The sequence below is a fragment of the Rhinopithecus roxellana genome, chromosome 1, assembly GCF_007565055.1.
Source record: "Rhinopithecus roxellana isolate Shanxi Qingling chromosome 1, ASM756505v1, whole genome shotgun sequence".
Taxonomy (NCBI): domain Eukaryota; kingdom Metazoa; phylum Chordata; class Mammalia; order Primates; family Cercopithecidae; genus Rhinopithecus; species Rhinopithecus roxellana.
In genome coordinates this window covers 106,478,346-106,500,802 of record NC_044549.1, presented here as the reverse complement: position 1 = coordinate 106,500,802, position 22,457 = coordinate 106,478,346, and the positions used below count along the sequence as shown (strand labels likewise).

The 22,457-nt window shown below is 40.5% G+C and overlaps 1 protein-coding gene across 3 annotated transcripts in view; it reads right to left on the bottom strand.

Moving 5' to 3' along the window:
* ERICH6 (glutamate rich 6) overlaps positions 1–22,457 on the bottom strand; it is a 47,582-nt gene that overhangs the window by 5,060 nt on the left and 20,065 nt on the right. For all 3 annotated transcript variants that reach the window (XM_030928776.1, XM_010370594.2, XM_030928773.1), the window contains 10 exons: positions 21,457–21,519; positions 21,125–21,180; positions 20,901–21,017; positions 17,351–17,449; positions 15,948–16,105; positions 15,643–15,713; positions 13,526–13,671; positions 9,516–9,601; positions 4,483–4,638; positions 2,200–2,428 (listed from right to left, as the gene is read on the bottom strand). In XM_030928776.1, coding sequence (XP_030784636.1) covers positions 2,200–2,428; positions 4,483–4,638; positions 9,516–9,601; positions 13,526–13,671; positions 15,643–15,713; positions 15,948–16,105; positions 17,351–17,449; positions 20,901–21,017; positions 21,125–21,180; positions 21,457–21,519 — 1,181 coding nt within the window. The remainder of the gene's footprint in view (positions 1–2,199; positions 2,429–4,482; positions 4,639–9,515; positions 9,602–13,525; positions 13,672–15,642; positions 15,714–15,947; positions 16,106–17,350; positions 17,450–20,900; positions 21,018–21,124; positions 21,181–21,456; positions 21,520–22,457) is intronic.

The window sequence follows — 22,457 nt, the reverse complement described above, 5'->3', positions numbered from 1 at the left end:
AAAATTAACTTCTAAGTGGGGAGAGGAAGAGAGGTGGGGGAGTGGGGAAAGGAAGTAGGGGGAGAGAGAGAGGGGAGAAAGAAGTATCTTTATATTTTGGGTAAAAATGTATTTACTATGGATGTAATGTAACAAAAGGAGGCGATACTGAAGATTTCTAACCAAGAAAGAAGTTTGTCTGGAGCCTAAAAACTTGACTGCAGTTTCCAGACTCACTGAAAGTAACTGGAATAGTGCTTAGCACATTGCAGACCCTCGCTCTGTGTTGCCTGAATCTGCAATCTCCCCTTTGTTTGGTGGTCATGAGATATTCCTTCCTGTGTTGAACATTGAGATTCTATTTCCACATACTTAAAAGTTGAAGGCAGCTTTGAAGTTTGGAGTCATGTGTTCCTTTAAAAATCAATGAGGCCGGGCGCGGTGGCTCAAGCCTGTAATCCCAGCACTTTGGGAGGCCGAGACGGGCGGATCACGAGGTCAGGAGATCGAGACCATCCTGGCTAACACGGTGAAACCCCGTCTCTACTAAAAAATACAAAAAAATTAGCCGGGCGCAGTGGCGGGCGCCTGTAGTCCCAGCTACTCGGGAGGCTGAGGCAGGAGAATGGCGTGAACCCGGGAGGCGGAGCTTGCAGTGAGCTGAGATCCGGCCACTGCACTCTAGCCTGGGCGGCAGAGCAAGACTCCGTCTCAAAAAAAAAAAAAAAACAAAAAAAAAAACAAAAACAAAAACAAAATAAAAATCAATGAAACAGGCCTTGCGCGGTGGCGTGCCTGTAGTCCCAGCTACTTGGGAGGCTGAGACAGGAGAATTGTTTGAACCCGGGAGGTGGAGGTTGCAGTGAGCCAAGATCCCACCACTGCACTCCAGCCTGGTGACAGAGAAAGACTGCAGCTCAAAAAAAAAAAAAAAAAAAAAAAAAAAAAAAAAAAATCGATGAAATGGGCCGGGCGTGGCGGCTCATACCTGTAATCCCTGCACATTCAGAGGTTGAGGCAGGCGGATTACCTGAGGTCAGGAGTTCGAGATCAGCCTGGCCAACATGGTGAAACCCTGTCTCTACTAAAAATACAAAAATTAGCCAGGGGTGGTGGCAGGAGCCTGTAGTCCCAGCTACTTAGGAGGGTGAGGCAGAAAGAATTGCTTGAACCCAGGAGGCGGGGGTTGCAGTGAGCCGCGATCGCGCCACTGCACTCCAGCCTGGAAGACAGAGTGAGGCTCCATCTCAAAAAAAAAAAAAAAAAAAAAAAAGAAAAAGAAAAAGAAATCAATGGAACAAAAGTCCTTGAAGTTTAAGGGACCTATTCGAAGTCACACACTATATGTGTTATTTATGTGTATAGCTATACATCCATCTCTATTTGTATCCATCTCTACATCTATATTATTTTATTTAGTGCCAAGTACCACCCTTAGTACTCTGCATTCTCATCAAATCTTCACAGCAATCTGTAAGGTCGGAATCATGATTCCATTTTATGGATAAGGAACTGAAGTTCAAGTTCACTCAGTCAAGTGGCAGAGCTAAGGTTTGAAACTACAGAGAATCTGCAACCTGAATTCTATGTTCTTAACCATCATGCATTATTGCCGGTCACTGAGAATGTACTCAGGGCTGTGCCCTGGGAGAGGCACTGGAGTTACAGAAGTCAATCAGATAGAGATTCTTCCTTTCAGGAGATTGCCATCCAGTAGGAAAGGCAGCACTGTTCAGCAAGCACGGGGATGCAGGCAAGTACAGAGAAAACCCATAGAAGGATGTGGTTGAGGCTGACTGGGTGAAGGACTTGGAGGTCTGGGAAGTGTCTCCAAGGAAAAGGGGCTTATGATTGGTCTTGAATGTGATTCAAACTCAGGTCTCCTGACGCAGCCCAAGGCTTTCTACCATGGCAGGGAGAAAAACAAACACAATATGAAATCTTTAAACAAAACCCCCAAAGCAGCACTACTCAGGCACAGAGCAAACATGCAATAAGTTGGTTCTGAGTCTGAACTAAAAGGAGTTTCAGAGTAAGAAACAATAAAGCTGCCTCAATTCCATATGAAGCTTTCACTACATGTTTTTCCATTGAATTCCAAAATCCTAGTAGACAGTAGATTATGCACTAGTGTAATCTATCAGCAATAATACTAACAAAAGTTATTTTACTGTTATTATTATTCTAAATGCTTTAAACTGTTTTTAAAAATGTACCTACCTTCACTTTTGTTCCAACACTGATTCTTGCCTGTTGGCCCATTGCTAGAAAAGTTATAGAAATCTTGTCTTGTTCTAAGATGCGGACTCCAATATAACGGTTCAAAGCCAGAAAGACAGGTTTAAATGAAACAAAGGGTGAGGAAGTGATGGAATTTGACCAATTCCAAGCCCTTATTCTGTTGCCGGCTTGATCTGAATATTGACCTCCCAATATATTGATGTATACCCTGGGCAGGAAGGAAATGTAAAAATCATAAACAGTAACACTGTAATAAAATACTGGAATTATCCCTGTTACTTGCTAGCCAAGGGGACTAACAGTTTATGCCAGCAATTAGCATGAGTGGTGGAAACTTCAGGTAATCTTAGGAGTGATAATACTATGACCAAATTCTACACTAATTTGAAGTACTGTATCCTATTTGAGTTCATACTGATAAACTAAAATGGGTCCAAAGGATCAACCTGGGATGAAGGAGTCTGGAAGGATGAAGAGGGTGCAGGGAAGGTTTAGTCTGGAGAAAATAAGATACAGAAGAGTAGATTAATCCTGAAAGAGAAGGAAAGACCAGTGCTTAGATTTTCACCACACCAAAATAAAGACCTGTGGCTGTAAATTCTGGGGAAGACTGTGTCAACCTCAGTACAAGAGAGCTGTTTTCTGGCAATGCCCAGTGAGGAGCTAGGAGTCCTTCCACGAGTCCTGCCGTCATGGCAGAGTGTGGGGACAGAGGCTCAGGGAATACCTCTGTGATCACTGCAGTGGAGAAGACGTCTGTGACAGAGCAAAGGTGGACCTTAGACCCACTAGGCGACCCCATCTCTTCAGACCATGAATGCCTTACATTTTACTACATCACTTTTAGCCCCTCACCATCTGAGATCTGGCAGTACTAATCGCTGTGCCATTCTATTCAGTTATCTCCTTCTCATACTCTGTTACCATCCCCACCTTGAGGAGAGAGAACAGATATAGTTCTGGGTACTCAGAAAGTTGGCTTAATTTGAGAATGAATTTTTTTTTTAAAACTAGATGACTTGGCCATGGGGACCCCTAGCTAACATCTCGGGTCTTATTGTGTCTGGGAAGGGAAGATTTAGTTTTATCTTGAAATCTGGGTGAAAATAATTATCTAGCTAAAATTTTCTGGATAAATCAGTCCCTTGTTTATTTAGTAAGCATTCTTTGAGTCTACACTATGTACAGATATGCTGCTATGTAGTAGCAAAGATTCAGGATGTGTCCTCAAGGAATGTCAGTCCGGTAAGGGAAATGGACTTATTACACAAGAGGCAGAGAGAGGGCTATGAGAGTATCAAGGAGCCATCTCAGGGTGCCTGAGAGTTCAGTTCACGGGGCAATGGCTTCATAAAACCAATCTGGAAGAACCTATTGGTTTCCAGTCTAGAAACCAACGAATATTGGTGACAATTAATATAGCACTCCATCAGAGGTAACATAGAATTGCTATAGAATCCTGAAAGATACATAGAAATTTTCCAGTATACATGGTGGTAATGAATTGACTACTGCTGTAGACAAAAAACACAAATAGCTTGGTATCCTAACTTTCTCAAGACTAGCAGTATATAAACTTCACCAATTATTGGCAGAAGTTCTTGAGATGAGATTGTTATACCTGTATATAACTTAAAGGAAAAGACCTGTTTCTGAAAAGTTCAAAAAGTTTAAACTGTTTTGAAGTTAGAACCCAAATTTCACTTTGTCAGGCTAAATGAAATCATATGAAGTCACATAATATATACATAGTAGGTTAAATTGGGATTAGGATCTTAATTTCTCTGGATATTTTGTCCGTATGTTATTGCTCTTGCTTGTGGCTATAGGACGCTTACTAGCTATGAATGTATCTCAAACAATAACAACATAGTGTATCAACTGTCTATTGACAAGTTGTTTACACAGATGAAGCAGAATGGCATAGGCTCTAGAGACTGCCTCAGTTAACATCCCAAATCTTTAGAGTTACCATATCATTTATCAAGGTTTTTTCTATGTTGTAATTATATAGTTCATATATTCTTACTATGTATAGAAATAATATGATGAGTTTTATTTTTATAGTTGCTTGGGATTTTTCCACTGAGAAGCATATGGAATGGTGTAAACCAAAAATGACCCTGAGTTGAACATTACCATCTAAAGACCACTAACTTAAATAAATCTTCTTAAACCCATTCTTATCATTTAAAAAGAAAAAAACAAAATTTCCCAGAACGAAAGCCACAAAATGGCAGCAGCAGGAACCTAGAAGCTTACCAGACATTTCCATTAGGATGATAGCAGGAACTTCTGCCAGAGGAATCCAGCACTGCCAGGATAGCAGGGTTAGTGGGCATATCTTCTTGGACTATACAAGTGAAACCATTTACCTTGTTGGGCACTCGAATGATGGCTAGGTTTCCAGATGGATAGCTGAGATCAGATAAGGTCATATAAATTGTTCTAATGCTCCTTGACTATTCTGGGAACAAATTCAATTTATGAGAGCACTCTGAAATGATAAAGCATTCTGAAAATGGGAGGTACTATATTAATACAAAAAATGTTATGCTTTTTATGTGGATCAGAATACATTGATGAGATGCAAGAATCCTCAACAAAAAACTTGCAAATGAACTGTCACAATATAAAAAGGATTATGCACCATGATGAAGTAGGGTTTACCCCAGATATGCAAGGTTGGTTTAACATCTGAAAATAACTTAATATACCATCTTAATAGAATTAAGAGCAAAAAACACACAGTCATCTCAACAACACAGAAAAAGCATTTGACAAGTTTCAACCCTCTTAATAATAAGAAAACTCAATGGATTTCAAATAGAAATGAATGTCCTCAACCTGATAAAGAGTATCTACAAAAAGCCCACAGCTGGGCTGGGCATGGTGGCTCATGCTTGTAATTCCAGCACTTAGGGAGGCCAAGGCAGGAGGATTGTTGAAGCCCAGGAGTTTGAGACCAGCCTGGGCAATATAGTAAGATCCTGTCTCTACAAAACAATTTTTTTTCATCTTTAGAATTTTGATATTTTAATTAAAAAAACCCCACAATTAAAACCATACTTAATGGTGAAAGACTTAGTGCTTCCTTCGTAAGATCAGAAACTAAACACAAATGTCTACTGTTACTACTTCTATTCAACATTGCACTATAAATAGATGTTCTGGCTGCACGCGGTGGCTCACACCTGTAATCCCAGCACTTTGGGAGGATGAGGAGGGTAGATCACGAGGTCAGGAGATTGAGATCATCCTGGTCAACATGGTGAAACCCCATCTCTATTAAAATTACAAAATTAGCCAGGCATGGTGGTGTGTGCCTATAGTCCCAGCTACTCAGGAGGCTGAGGCAGGAGAATTGCTTGAACCTGGGAGGTGGAGGTTGCAGTGAGCCAAGATTGTGCCACTGCACTCCAGCCTGGGTGAGAGAGCAAGACTCTGTCTCAAAAAAAAAAAAAAAAAAAAAAAAAAAAGATATTCTAGCCATGGAAGTTTGGGGGAAAAAAAAGGAAATGAAAAGTATCCAGATTGGAAAGGGAAGTAAAACTGTACCTATTAGCAGATGACATGTTCTTGTATATAAAAAATCCTAAGGAATTCATAAGATAATGTATTAAAATCAGTAAATGAGTTCAGCAGGGTTGTAAGCTACAAGATCAATATACAAAAACAAATTGTATTTCTATACACTAGCAGTGGATATTCTAAACATGGGATTAAGAAAGCAATTCTATTTTCTTTTTTTTGTTTTCTGAGACGGAGTCTCGCTCTGTCACCCGGGCTGGAGTGCAGTGGCCGGATCTCAGCTCACTGCAAGCTCCGCCTCACGGGTTTACGCCATTCTCCTGCCTCAGCCTCCCGAGTAGCTGGGACTACAGGCGCCCGCCACCTCGCCCGGTTAGTTTTTTTGTATTTTTTTTTAGTAGAGACGGGGTTTCACCGTGTTAGCCAGGATGGTCTCGATCTCCTGACCTCGTGATCCGCCCGTCTCGGCCTCCCAAAGTGCTGGGATTACAGGCTTGAGCCACCGCGCCCGGCCAGCAATTCTATTTTCAATAGCATCAAAAGTAATAAAATATACTGAAGATAATTCACTAACTGTTAATACTCATTTCCATATCCAGGCTGATTAGAAGTCCAGAAATAAATGCAAGATTGATTCTAAATCATTTTGCAGATCAGTCACAGCCTTCAAGAAAACTAAGAGGAATAAAGTCAGGGCATGAAATGATTAATAATAAAAGTTGGAAAGCCATATATTTTTATATGGTTTTTATACAGACACAGCCTGTAGTCCCAGATGCTTGGGAGACTGAGGTGGGAGGGTCACTTGAGCCCAGGAGTTTGAGACCAGCCTAGGCAACATAGCAGGGCTCGATCTCTAAAACTTTAAAAAAATTTTTAGGCCAGGTAAATTATTTAAAATTTATTGATGTAATTAAAACAAACCTACACACTCTCATAGGGTCTAGGAAACTAAAACTTCATTATGCTTCCTATGCTGTGAAAGTCATTTTTCTGGCTTATTATTGGGGTTTAAGTAAACACTTCGGAAACGATAACTAAAAATGACTTTCTTCTACAAGGGGAGGCTCTCAGTTCATGAAAAGGCCTCCTAATTTTTTTGCTTTTTGTTTTTACTTTCCTCAGATATTATCAGGATCTGAGCAGCTCAGAAAGTGTAAATATTAAATGAATGACCTGGCCAACAGGCAGAAAGTCCAAGCGATCAATAACTTGGTGTTCTATGAAATAGATATTGAATTTTGGTATTAAAAATTGTCTACCGCTCATGGGTGTGTAAACTAGTATACATTTTCTGGGATGGAGGGATGGCAAAATCTATCAAAGCTTTAAAATGTCCAAATTATTCATCTAGAATTTCTACCCCTATATGTTTGTTTGTTTATGTATTTATTTAATTTTTTGAGACAGGGTCTTGCTCTGTTGCCCAGGTTGGAGTGCAGTGGCACGATCACAGCTCACTGCAGCCTCAACCTCTCTGGCTCAGACAATCTTCCCACCTCAGCCTTCCAGGTAGCTGGAACTACAGGTGTGCACCACGACACCTGGCTCATTTTTGTATTTTTTTTGTACACATAGGCTTTCACCATGTTGCCCAGGCTGATCTCAAACTGCTGAGCGCAAGCAATCTGCCCACTGTAGCCTCTCAAAGGGCTGGGATTATAGGCATGGGTCACCATGCTCAGCCTCAACCCCTAGGTATTTAATTCAAGAAAGTAAGCGGTGACTATGCCACAAAGTATGCACAAAGCTGTTTATTTAGCTGTTGTGTATAATAGCAAAAATTGTGAAACCACCTTTGTTCAGTAATAGTGGATAGGTTAAATGAATTATAGTACATCTATATAATAAAGTACTGTGTGGTTATAAAATGGTGTTGCTACCTGTTTTTGGGGGGAAAATGGTGTTGTATCTTTATATTTATTGCATTATCATATATTTATAACATTATTGTATGATTTCATTATGTAAAGGAGTCAGTTAGAAAATATGAATAAACAGTTAAAGAATCAATTTATATATATACATGCTCATAGACAGAGAAAATATTTTAAAAAACCCCATGGGCTGAGTGTGGTGGCTCACGCCTGTAATCCCAGCACTTTTGGAGGCCGAGGCGAGCAGATCACCTGAAGTCAAGAGTTCAAGACCAGCCTGGGCAACATAGTGAAACCCTGTCTCTACTAAAAATATAGAAGTTAGCTGGGCATAGCGGCATGTGCCTGTAATCCCAGCTACTCAGGAGGCTGAGGCAGGAAAATTGCTTGAACCTAGGAGATGAAGGTTGCAGTGAGCCAAGATCCCACTACTGCACTACAGCCTGGGTGAGACTATGTCTCAAAAAACACGCAAACAAAAACCACATATTTTTATGGTTTATTCATTTATTTATTTTTCTCTCTCTCTCTCTTTTTTTTTTTTTTTACTGCTCTTTGCAGAGCAGGGCTACCCCATAGGAAGTGCATTCAGAATAGCCAAAAAAAAAAAAAAAAAAAAACCATTTATTTTTAAATGCTGGCTAGACACAGTGGCTCACACCTGCAATCCCAGCCATTTAGGAGACTGAGGCGGGAGGATTGCTTGCACCCAGGAGTTCAAGACCAGCCTGGGCAACACAGAGAGATCTCCATCTCTACCAAAAATTAAAAAAATTAGCCAGGTGTAGTGGTGCATGTCTGCAGTCCCAGCTACTTAGGATGCTGAGGTGGGGGACTGCTTGAGCCCAAGAGGTTGAGGTTGCAGTGGGTCATAATTGTGCCACTTCACTCTAACCTGCGCCTTACAGTGAGACCCTGTCTTAAAAAAACAATAGTAATAAAATGCTATCAGCTTTTCTCTGGGTGGTAGAATTTGAGGGTAGTATTTCCATTCTTTCCTTCCTTATTTCCTTCCTTATTTCCTTCCTTCCTTCCTTCCTTCCTTCCTTCCTTCCTTCCTTCCTTCCTTCCTTCCTTCCTTCCTTCCTTCCTTCTTTCTTTCCTCCCTCCCTCCCTCTTTCACTTTCTCTCTCTTTCCTCTCTCTTTCTGTCTTTCTTTCTTGGTCTTGCTCTGTCATTTAGGCTGGAGTGCAGTGGCATGATCATGGCTCACTCAGCCTTGATCCTTTCACCTCAGCCTCCTGAGTAGCTGGGTCTTCAGGTGTGTATCACACCACACCTGGCTAATTTTCTTATTTTTTGTAGAGATGGGAACTCACTATGCTGCTCAGGCTGATTTCAAACTCCTGGGCTCAAGTAACCCTCCTGCCTTAGCCTCCCAAAGTGCTGGGATTATAAGCATAAGCCACCATGCTCAGCCAATATAGTTTCTCTATAGTTTCCTTTTATCTTTCTATTTATTTGTCTTTTTACTTAAAATTTCTATTTTTCAATTATGCTGGATCTTTATCTTTTTCTGTGTTTTAGTTTTAGTTTTTGTTTAGGGTCCCACTTTATTGCCCATGCTGGAGTTCAGTGGCACAATCTCAGTTCACTGCAGCCTCCACCTCCTGAGCCCAGGTGATCCTCCTAATTCAGTCTCCTGAGTAGCTGAGACTACAGGCATGTGCCACCACACCCAGCTAACATTTTGTGGAGACTGGAGTTTTGCCATGTTGCCCAGGCTGGTCTCAACCTCCTGAGCTCAAGTGATCTGCCCGCCTCGGCCTCCCACAGTGCTAGCATTACGGGCGTGAGCCGCTGCGCCTGGCCATGTATTTCCTTCCTTTACCTTTCTCTTTTTTGAAGTAATAAAGCTAATAAAAATAACTTGTTGAAAGAGGATACAATATTTGTGTTGTCCCATCTGGAAATGAAGTTAGAAACTTGCTCCCATGTTTGTAATGCTTCTCCAAGAGCTCATTCCTGACAACCTATACACCACAGAAAAGAAAAGACACTTCATTATTTCGGACATAAAGTCGTAAGTACGACAACAATGGACATCAGCTGGTTACTAGACGGTCATACAAACCATTTATTAATTTAAATTTTGGCCCTGCTTCAACAACAGGAGACAACCCTTAGCAATTATTAACAGATTGTCCCTAACCCTTGCAAGTATAACTTGATAAAAATCCTTCTGGTAGAAATCTGACATTACATATCAATTTTAATTTATTTTATTTTATGAATGTTACTATAAGAACAAAACAAAAGCAGATAAAACCAGCCCCTGTACAATGTGCAGTGCCATTGCTATCATAAATCAGATATTCATGCATGCATGAGTCTGTTTCTGGACTCTATTATGCATATGGATTTCCTTGTTTATCCTGCCCCAATACTATACTGCCTTAATTACTGTATCTTGTAATAGATCTTAATAGCTGGTAGAACACATCCTCCTCTCCTCAGCCTCTTCTTCTTCAAGAGTGTTTTGGTTACTCTAGGTTCCTTATATTTCCACATACATTTTAGAATCAACTTGTCAAGACTTCCCTTCCCCCAATACACACACATAGGCAATTGTGTTAGAATCTGAGATTACGTTGGATCTATAGATCACTCTGGAAAGAATGATCAAAGAGTGTCATCTCTAAAAAGGAAGAGGTAGGCTAAAATATCTCATTATGAATGTGGTTTTCTTTATTTTTCCTTTTGCTTCTGTGAAATTTTGCTTCATATATTTCTGAGGCTGTGCTAATATGGACAATATATTTTGTAATGCTATATCTTACTGGTGGATTGAAATTTTGTCAATTAAAAAGTGATCATCTTTATCTTTATCTTATAAAGTGATCCTCTTATCTTTATCTTACACTTTTTTTTCTTTTTTTTTTGAGACAGAGTCTTGCTCTGTTGCCCAGGCTGGTGTGCAGTGGTAAGATCTCGACTCACTGCAACCTCCACCTCCTGGGTGTAAGTGATTTTCCTGCCTCAGCCTCCTAAGTAGCTGGGATTACAGGCATGTGCCACCATGCCTGGCTAATCTTTATATTTTTAGTAGAGATGGGGTTTCACTATGTTGGCCAGGCTAGTCTCAAACTCCCTACCTCAGGTGGTCTGCCTGCTTTGGTCTCCTAGAGAGCTGGGATTACAGGTGTGAGCCACTGCACCTGACCTATCTTACACTTTCTTGAAATACATTTTAACTGGGTATAGAATTCTAGATTGGCCATTGTTTTCTTTCACCACACTGAAGACATTCCATTGCCTTTGAGCCTCTATTGTTGCTGTTGGGAGGTTATCTGCCAGTCTGTTTTCTTTTAAATGTAACCTGAACTTTTTTTCCTCTGTTACTTCTAAGAATTCTTTCTTTCCTTTTTTTTTGTTTTGTTTTCTGTCTTTAGTTTTCTGCAGTTTCACTATAATGTGTCTAGAATTTTTTTTTTCTCATACTGCTTGAGATCACTGGGATTCTTAAACCTGTCGATGGGTCTCTTTTATCAGTTTTGAAAAATTATCATCCATTATCTTTTAAAATATTAGCACTGCCTGACTATCTTTTTTTCTCTCCTTCTGGGATTTTGAATAAATGCATGTTAGACGTCTCATTTTGTTTTTGTACCATACACTCTGTCTTGTGTTTCTTGCCTTCTTTTTTTTATCCCCATAATGAATTTTGATATTTTTTCTTTTCAACCTTTCTTCCTGGGCATTGGTTCTTTCTTTAGTGGAGTCTAACCTGCTTTCAGCTCTCATCTTTCAAGTTTTTAATTTCGATTGTTGTATTTTTCATTTCAGTTGTTGCAGTTTTCATTTTCATTTCAGTTCATTTTTTTCCATTTCAAATTTGCTACATCAGTTTATAGTTTTCTCTTCCCTTCATATATCTTCAAGCTGATCTCTTATTTTCATGATCACAGTTAGACTTCCTCATTTTCCAAAGTCTTTTCAGGTCTCTTCTTATTGATTATTATTCCTCTGGATTTTTACTTGTATTGTTAAGTTTTCTTGTGTTCTTGGTTATTTTTCACTGTATGCTGGTAACTGAACTTGAAAAACAATTTGTAGGTGTGATTTGAAGGTTGAATTAGTGACCTTCCTCCAAAGATAGTTTGGATTTACTTCTGCCAGTCACCTGGGTTTACTGACACCCCTTATATTCTTTTTGTTTGTTTGTTTGTTTTGAGATGGGTCTTGCTCTGTCACCCAGGCTGGAGTGCATGATCATAGCTCACTGCTGTCTCAAACTCCTCAGCTCAGGTGATTCTCCTGCCTCAACCTCCCAAGTAGGTGGGCCTACAGGCATGTGCTGTCATGCCCAGCTAATTAACTAAAAAAAAATTTTTTTTTTTTTTTTTGAGACGGAGTCTTGCTCCATTGCCCAGGCTGGAGTGCAATGGTGTGATCTGGGCTCAGTGCAACCTCTGCCTCCCAGGTTTAAACAATTCTCTGCCTCAGCCTCCCGAGTAGCTGGGATTACAGGTGCCCGCCACCTTGCCCAGCTAATTTTTGTATTTTGGTAGAGATGCAGTTTCACCGTGTTGCCCAGGCTGGTCTCGAACTCCTGAACTCAGGCAGTCCACCCACCTTGGTCTCCCCAAGTGCTAGGGCTCACAGGCGTGAGCCAACACACCCAGCCAAAAAAATTTTTTTAGAGATGGGATTTTGCTATGTTCCTCAGGCTGGTTTCAAACTCGTGGCCTCAAGTGATCCTCCCACCTTAGTCTCCTGAGTAGCTGGCATTACAGGTGCAAGCCAGTTTGCCTGGTTCACCCCTTAAATTCTATATCTCCCAAGATAAACAAACCAGGTCTCAGTAATTTAATTCTGAGAAGTCTATTCTGAGGGACTATACTTACATAGAAATGTACTTACATACAAGGATATTTAAAGAAATGGCATTTATATAGCAAAAAATTGTTAAGAATCAGTATGTCCAAGAACAGAAAAATGGGTTAAACTACATGATAAATTATATAGCTATTAAAATAATATTAATGTAAGCTATATAATATCATGAATTTTTTTTTTTTTTTTAGACAGGGTCTTGCTCTGTTACCCAGGCTGGAGTGCAGTGGCACAAACTTGGTTCACTGCAACCTCTGCCCCTAGGCTCAAGGGATCCTCCTGCCTCAGCACCCCAAGTAGCTGGGACTACAGGTGCATGTCAACATGCACAGCTAATTTTTCTATATTTTGTAGAGATGGGGTTTTGTCTTGTTGTCCAGGCTGGTCTTGAACCTCTGGAGTCCAGCAATCTGCCTGCTTTGGCTTCCCAAAGTGCTAGGATTAAAGGTGTGAGCCAATGTACCTGGTCTTGGAAAATTTGTTTTTATAATTAAGTTTAAAAAAGAGATATAAGTATGTTAACAAAAACCCATGCAAGGAAAACCATCTAGAACAGTGTTAATATAACTTTTGATTACAAGAAAAATGTTCTATATCATCACTGCAGTTCAGTAGCCACTAGTTACATGTAGCTATCTAAGACTTGTGGAATGGCTAGTGTGACTGAGAAATTACATTTTTAATTTAATTTAATTTAAATCTAAATAGCCAAAGGTAGTATTGCTACCATATTGGGCAGTGCAAGTCTAGAAAATATTGAAATATTAATGTTTTGGGAGAAGTGATTGAGACTTTTGGTAATTTTCTTCCTTTCCTTTTAATTTTCTAAGGGTTCCAAATGTTCTCTAATACGCAACTCTTACATTTTAAAGTAAAAAGGCTTTAACCCAAACATAAGACATTGTTATAAAGTCTAGTAGAACTTAAAAGGCCAAGTCTGTACCAATTCTTTTTGACAACTAGTTAAATGCATCATGTAGCCAAGCTTCATGAAAGATTATATAATTTTAGGTTAAACTGTTTTTTTAAAATACCAAGTAAAAAAATTACAAGTTCATTACCTTTCCACATGCTATCCGAGAATCACAACAAATGATGGACATGTTACTATTTCTCAGTTGAAAATCAAATACAATGTCATCAATTGTCTGTTTTTCTGGAATATCCACAGAAAGTTGATAAGAAATTGTTTTTAAGCGCTTTGAATCTAGTGGGAAAAGAATCACATAGAAATACATATATGTTTTAAATTTTCTAAAGCCTCTTTTCTAAAATGAAATTTCAAACTCCAATATAAATACACTGATTCATAAGAAATTTTTATATTCAAATTTTTCATCATCTTTAAAAATTTTATTATTCCCCTTTGTCAAAAAATGAGAACATTCCTTTGTTAAAAGAAGAAAAATGAGACCGGGTGCAGTGGCTCATGCCTGTAATCCCAGAACTTTGGGAGGTTGAGGCGGCTGGATTACTTGAGGTCAGGAGTTTGAGACCAGTCTGGCCAACATGGTGAAACCTCATCTCTACCAAAAATACATTCATTAACCAGGTGTGGTGGCGGGTGCCTGTAGTCCCAGCTGCTTGTGAGGCTCAGGCAGGAAAATTGCTTGAACCGGGAGGCAGAGGTTGCAGTGAGCCAAGATCGTGCCACTGCACTCCAGCCTGGGTGACAGAGCGGGACTCTGTCTCAAAAAAAAAAACAAAAAAACAAAAAAACAAAAAAAAAAAACACACACAGAAAGAAATTTTAAAAATGACAATTTTCATTAAGTGGAACTTTCTGGCCTTAGTTCTAGTAGAACTGACACTCTAACAGTTGGATATCAGGAAACTTTATATTAGGGATTTAGTTACAAAAATAAATAAAAATATATCTTCTCTAAGTATCTTTTATTTTTTGGCAGTTCAACTTTTATTTTTATTCATTTTTATTTTATTATTTTAATAGTTTTTTGGGGAACAGGTGGTGTTTGGTTACATGAATAAGTTCTTTAGTGGCGATTTCTGAGATTTAGGTGCACTTACCACCTGAGCAGTGATGTGAAGTCTTTTAACCCCCACCACCCTCCCACCTTTTCCCCCTGAATCCCTAAAGTCCACTGTATCATTCTTATGCCTTTGTGTCCTCATAGCTTAGCTCCCATCTAAGTATCTTTTCAGTAGCTCTGGGTGGTAGAGGAGGAGCCTGATGCCCAGAAAGATTAAGTCATTTGCCCCGAATCAGACAGCCTGTAAGGAGAAAAGCAAGGATATAAATCTAGGACTTCTGATTCTAAACTCAGTGTTTCTTCAACTGTACCAGAACTACAGTGATACTAGCAAGCTGACTTACACAACAACTAATATATGAAGAAAATAAGCTCTTTTTTTCTTTTTTTTTTGAGACAGGAGTTTCACTCTTGTTGACCAGGCTGGAGTGCAATGGCACGATCCCAGCTCACTGTAACCTCCGCCTCCCAGGTTCAAGTGATTCTCCTGCCTCAGTCTCCTGAGTAGCTAGGATTGCAGGCGCCTGCTACCATGCCAGCTAACTTTTGTATTTTTAGTAGAGATGGGGGTTTCACTACGTTGGTTGGCAGGCCAGTCTCGAACTCCTGACCTCAGGCGATCCACCTGCCTCGGTCTCCCAAAGTGCTGGGATTACAGGCGTAAACCACAGCGCCCGGCCAAGTTGACTTATTTTTGACAGATTTTCTATACCCAAGCTTGAAAACAAAATGGAAAGTATGCTTAATAAAATATGAGACAATGAACTTGAAAGCTCTTTGTAGTTATCTGTAAAATGCTCTATAGGTGTTACTAATTTATTTCAATGAATAATAACGAGATGAAGACTGAAAATGCCAAAAACCAGATGGCTGGAAACACTAGTTTTTTTGAGCCATTTTGATGGACACAGGCTATACTGTCCTTAGAAATAAAAAATTTTCAATACTACTACTTATTATTATTTTTTATAGAGATGGGATCTCACTATTTTACCCAGACTGGTCTCGAACTTCTGGGCTCAAGTGATTCTCCCACTTTGGCTTCCCAAATTGTTGGGATTACAGGTGTGAGTCACTGCATCTAGCCAATACTATTTTTAAAATACACCCATTTCATCTTTTGGTTAAACATCTGAGCTTTCTGACGTTGTACAACAGGTCTATAAGATCAGCACTGATGAACTCACCATCTTCAGAGAAATGAGTCTGTTCCCTTGATATTATTGCAAAATGTCTGGCCATTCGTTGCTCCTGTTTCCTACAAAATCAAAAAACATCAGGCATAAATCTGAAATGCGGTTGAAACTTAAAACAGTCTACTACAAAATTCAGCTGCTTAAATGCCATCCTTGTCTGTTTGATCTGTTATTACTTGTGAATCTAGGAAATACATCTTCAAAATTATATATCTTGAAAAACTGAGGTTCATTTACAAAAAAAGCTCCAATTAAGTTGGCCTGTATGAGTTTTGGTATCAAAGGCTCAATGTTACCTTTGCAGGGCTTTTTCTTTTGCCTTGAGTCTGTTGACCTCACTGTCATGGGCTGCATGAGGGTCAATAGCAATTAATTCAGCTTTAGGGGATTTTATTTTTATTTGTTCCTCATAGATATAATCAATCAGATTTTGGAAAGCAACACAGCAGGAGGCCTGGAAAACACAGAAGTTACTTTCATCTCATCAGTCCTAGATGAAGATGATTAGAGGGGATAAAAATGACTAACAAGGTTTGAATAACAATCTATCATAAGTTTTTATTCTGGTAATAGCTTTATTAAGATATAACTCACATACCATACAATTCACCCATTTAAAAAGTACAATTCATTTGTTTTAGTATATTCACAGAGTTGTACAATCATCATCACAATCAATTTTAGAATCTGAAACCTGTCCTCACTAACAGTCACTTCCTCTCCTTTCTTCTTCACAGCCTCTGGCAACCACTAATTTACATTCTGTCTCTAAATTTTCCTGTTCTGTATAGTTTATAAAATGGAACCATACAACATGTGGCACTCTTTATGTCTGGCTTCTTTCACTTAGCATAATGTTTTCAGGGTTTGTCCATATGGTAACATGTTTCAGTACTTCATATGTCTTTTTATGGCTGAATAATATTTCATGGTATGGATATACCACATTTTATTCATCCATTGATGGACAGTTGGGTTGTTTCTATATTTTGGTTATTATGAATCATGCCGCTGTGAACATTTTTGTACAAGTTTTTGTGTGGACATATGTTGCCATTTTCTTGGATATAAACCTAGGAATAGAACTGATGGCATATGGTTACCGTATGTTGAACCTTTCAAGGAACTACTAGACTGTTTTCCAAAGTGATGCACCATTTTATATTCCCCCTCAGCAGTACATGTGGCCTCTAATTTCTCTACATCTTTATCAACACTTGTTGTTATCTGTCTTTGAAATTATACCCATCCTAGTGGGTGTGAAGTGGTATCCCATTGTGCTTGTGATTTGCATTTCCCTGACAGCTAAGACACAACTCTTTTTTTTTTTTTTTTTTTGGAGACAGAATCTCACTCTGTTGCCCAGCCTGGAGTGCAGTGGTGTGACCTCAGCTCACTGCAACCTCCGCCTCCTGGGTTCAAGCAATTCTCCTGCCGCAGCCTCCCGAGTAGCTGGGACTACAGGTGAACGCTGCCACACCCGGTTACTTTTTTGTATTTTAGTAGAGATAGAGTTTCACCGTGTTGCCCAGGGTGGTCTCGACCTCCTGAGCTCAGGCAATCCAACCACCTCGGCCTTCCAAAGTAAGCCCGACCTAACTCTTTTAAAAATGGTAACGCCGGGGAAAGATGCAAGAGAAAATACTACATATGTTTAAAGATAATACTATTTCCACAGTAAACCTGCCTTAGAACTTACATGCCCCTTTGATTCAGAGCAAACATCCACATTAGAAAAAAATGCTCTTAGATCGCTTCCACAAAATTCACATTTGGGTGATGTCTCTTCCTCTTCATCCTTCAGAGAGAGAGGAAAAAATTAAAGAAGTCCCTACAAAGAGGCCCAGAGGCTCTGAGAGCAGCAGGAGCACAACCCTGGGCATGGTCAATGAATGCAACAGCAGTGGTGATGAGATGTGCCAGGATGTGATATCACTTCCATTTAAGGGCTGGTGAGGCTTGAGGAGCCTGAGGTGGTGTTTTGCAGGTCTTTGTCTGGTGCAATTCCCCGGAGCAGAGCTGAGCCTATTAGGAAGTGTGTGGTCTTCGGGATGCCTCCCTCGTATAAGAAGAAAGTTGCAGAAATGAATTCACTGTGGATACCAGAGTCTCTTGTTGGGGAGGGGAATGTGTATTATATACCTAGATGCAAGAGACAAGGATAACACACACTGGATTTTGTGCAAATGGTCTAAGGTATTTGAACATCATTAACTCTTTCAAGAAGTGACAAGTAAGAAAAAACCTTGATATTACTGTGTAGGTCAACATGTACAATGACCAACTTTCTAAAATAAATGAGAGTCCCTTCTCCAGGGGAGCCTAGGTGGGAGCTCTGAATTTTGTCTGTATTGTGAAGGTAATTCAGGATAGGGAGGAGGAGGGGAGGCAAAACAAGGGAGAGATTGGGAGTTAGGGGCTCAGCTGACCCAATGTGGAGCTGATACACTGTGGCCATGTCAATGATCTGAGGTCATGTCTGTGACTGCACAGGCTCCTGAGCAGGTAAGCAGCCAAGCCTCAGTACAGGCCTCCAGGAAGAGACCTAGATCATGACTTGCAGACCATTAACACCACCAGGGCATCTGTATATGGCATGGAAACCATTCTCTGAGACTGGCAAAAATGCCTAACATAGGGCTAAAAAGTGACTAAGGTGGCCAGTGCAGCCAGGGATTCACTACCCCAGAGTAAGGTCCAACATATTTAGGCCACTGAAACTCCCCAATAGTAAGTACTGCACATTGCTAAAAGCAGAATGCTTGGAGAGGGAAGTCTTGCTCTAGAGAGATGATGGAGGAAAATCTAGGATAGCTATCAAATGATGGAGTAGGGGAGAAAGAGAGCTGGGCAATACCAAGCCATTCACAACCTGCTTCATACAAGGGACTTGGTAGTGAACCCCTCAGTCCATTGTCCTTTCACCCTCAGCTTGGGGTGAAGCAAGATGGAGAGACTTCAAAAGACCATGAGGGAGGCTGGGCACGGTGGCTCACACCTGTAATCCCAGCACTTTGGGAGGCCGAGGCAGGCGATCACCTGAGGTCAGGAATTTGAAACCAGCCTGATCACCATGGTAAACCCTGTCTCTGCTAAAAATTCAAAAATTAGCCAGGCATGGTGGTGTGCGCCTGTAGTCCCAGGTACTAGCGAGGCTGAGGTGAGAGGATTGCTTGAACCCGGGAGGCAGAGGTTGCAGCGAGCTGAGATCACGTCACTGCACTCCAGCACTCCAGCTTGGGTGACAGAGTGAGATTCCATCTCAAAACAAAAACAAAAAGACCATGAGGGGAGTTGGGATCTTCACCTGAAGAGGGTGTGCTAGAGAGAAGAGCTGGGCAAGCCAGCTGCTGCTACCCCTGCACTAGATTGGCATCAACACTAGACCTTAAAGACCTGCTGAGGAGCAGGAGGAGCCAGCCTCGTCCAAGTGCCAACCTCGTCCAAGCTTAGGGACATCTTGGGGGAGAAGCCGCAAGGCCTTCCCCATGGTAAGACCCATCTCTGGGTGTTGCGGGAGGAGAGTATAACCTCAGAGACATCCCTAGATACAAGCCTTTGTGGTGCAGAAAAAGGGAGGTGCTACATTTAAAAAAAGAATCTCAGGGCCGGGAGTGATGGCTCATGCCTGTAATCCCAGAATTTTGGGAGGCAAAAGTAGGGATATTGCTTGAGCCCAGGAGTTCAGCTCACCCTGAGCAATATAGTGAGACCACATCTTTTAAATAAATAAATAAAAAGAAAAAAGAATATCAGCCTGAAGAGTCTGTTGAGTGACCATAAAGTGACCTGGGTAAATACAAAGAGTAAATGTTTATAGATATTATATTACATGATATACTTAATGTTTCCCCTCACTAGATTGCATAGCTCAATGTGCTGTACAAAATAGCAATGAACATCACCTCAGCGCATCCATACAGCATTTCCACTAATCTCTACATGTGCATCCATGATGTGTTGCCTTGCATGATTCGTGCCCCTTATTGTTAATGAATAAACCTGCACCTTTACTATGCCCAAGAAGAAGTCATCAAGGGTTCTCAGATCTGGGGAGTGAGCAGTTCTGTCCACATGGCCATGGCATCCAATCCAGGTTTGGAAACAACCATTCCACCAGTCAGTCCCTCACCCCTCTAGCGGCAGTGTGGTGGTGCACCATCTTATTGGAATTACTTGAGGTAACCTTTCTCTTGCCCTTCAAGTACAGGAATTAACTGGTCACTTCACATGACCAAATATGGCAAATATTCACCCATGTTTCCAGGCTTTGTTCTTTTTCTTTTTCTTCTTCTTCTTCTTTTTTTTAATAATAAGCCTGGGAAACATAGTGAGACCCATCTCTGCAAAATATTTAAAAAATTAGCTAGGCATAGTGGTGCACACCTGTGGTCTCAGCTACCTGGGAGGCGGAGGTGAGAGGATTGCTTGAGCCCGGGAGGTTGAGACTATAGTGAACCACAATTGTGTCACTTACACTGTAGCCTGGGTGACACAGCAAGACCTTGTCTCGAAAAATAATAATAAAATAATAATAATTATTTTTTTAAAGACAGGGTCTCTCTCTGTCACCTAGGCTGTTCTCAAGTGATCTGTTTCAGCCTCCCAAAGTGCTGGGATTACAGGTGTGAGCCACTGCGTCTGGCCTGTTTCCAGGCTTTGCGGCCACTCTTACGGGTTGAATTGTGTATCCCAAAAAGATACATTGAAGTCCTAACTCCTGCTACCTGTGAATGCGACCTTATTGAGAAATAGTCTGTGCAAATGTAACCAAGTTAAGATGAGGTCATTAGAGTGGGCCCAAATCCAATTGGACTTGGTGTCCTTAGAAAAGGGAGACATTTGGACCCAGACACACAGAGAGAATGCTGTGACAACTGAGGCAGAGATTGGAGTGATGCAGCTGCAAGCCAAGGAATGCCAAAACTGCTGCCACAACCACAAGCTAGGAAGAAGGAAGGTAGGATTCGCCACTGTATGTTGGCCCTGCCAAAACACTGATTTTGAACTTCTAGCCTCCATAACTACAAGAAAGTAAGTTTCTGTTGTTTTAAGCCACCCAGTTTGTGGTACTAGTTATAGCAGCCCTAGGCGACTAACACAGTCACTGTAAGTGCTGTTCTAAGTAATTGAGCTCTTTGGCTTTTTTTTTTTTTTTCCTTTTAGAGCCTTTTCACTGTCTATTGTGCAAATCATTTTTTTAATGTCATTTTAAAAGAGTAATAATAAAAAACATGAATTAAAATCACCTTGAAGTTAATGTCTAAATTGGAGACCTCTTCTTTGTATGCCAGAATGGTTGGTGGTCCAACGCTGGGTAACGTTCTTAGAGAAGGCTCGAATAGTGTTATGAAGTCTTCCTTAAACTAAATTTAAACAGAGAAAGGGGTGGCGAGGGGAAATAATTGAAGACTGGATAAGCCATTTTTACTATGAGAACAGTGTACTAGTTAGTATGATAAACATTTCTTACCTCCAGCTCATACAAAATATTTAGTTTTGGCTCTTCTGGATTAATTACCCATTTTTCTGAAGAGAAAGAATAGATTTATAAGAAATGTTTAAAGCCTTTGTGCAGTGCATTCCACTTCTGTAATTTGGAGATTCACACCCACTATCATCCTCCTCGCTTAGCACGCACACACTGTTCAGATGCCCTGAACCCTGACGTTTTTGCCACCTTCTTACACCTGTTCTTAGGCGAGTCCTTTTGCAAAGCAGATGGGCTCTGTGCAAGTTCAGGTGATTCCCTACTGGTAGTTTACCTTTGCCAGCAAAAGGAGACAATGCCAAACATGTATTTACCTCTTAACTCAGATGCCAGACATTCAGGTTCAGCTTTCTTCACTTTAGAGGCTGTTTTCTTCCCTGTGAAAACAGTGTACATGTGTCATCAATCTGACAAAGTAGAAAAGAAGCTGAATATAAAAGAATATACATCCCTTGGAAAAATAAGTACCCTCACTATGTTTCTTTTGTCTTTTAATCTTTTGTCTCTTTTTCCAAATAACATTTTGCCAACAATAAGGAATAAACAAAGGAAAGTTAGCATTCTATATATCACATTTTAACATGTTTCCCCTTCTTTTCTAGTCCTAGAATACAGTAGTCCCCCTTGATCTGCAGGGGATACATTCCAAGATCCTGAGTGGATGCCTCAAACTGCAGGTATACCAGACCCTACTATGCACAAATTTATTTTTCCTTCACAATTTTACAGATAGAAGATTCATTCTTACCATGTATCTTAGCAACCTCAGCATACTATTTTTTTCTTTTTTAAATGAAGTCAATAACTTTTACCTTTTCACTTAAAGGACACACTTTATGGATTCTCTTTGGCATGTCCAAATTGCCAACATCTCTTATCTTGAGCTTTGGGGCCATGATTAAGAAACCGAGGTCTAGGTACAGTGGCTCACACCTGTATTCCCAGCATTTTGGGAGGCCAAGGTGGGTGGACCACTTGAGGTCAGGAGTTCAAGACCAGCCTAGCCAACAGGGCGAAACCCTGTCTCTACTAAAAATACAAAAATTAGCCAGGTGTGGTGACGGGCACCTGTAGAACCCGTGGCAGAAGTTGCAGTGAGCTGAGATTGTGTCATTGTACTCCAACGTGGGCTACCAAGCAAATTTTTGTCTCAAAATAAATAAAATGAAATAAAAGAAAAAGAAATTAATGGTTATTTGAACACAAGCACTGCAATACCACTACAGTCGATCTGAGAATCAGAAGGCTGCTAAGTGACTCCAACAGACAAAGATAATTCATGTCCCAGGCAGGACAGAGTGGGCTAGTGAGAGAC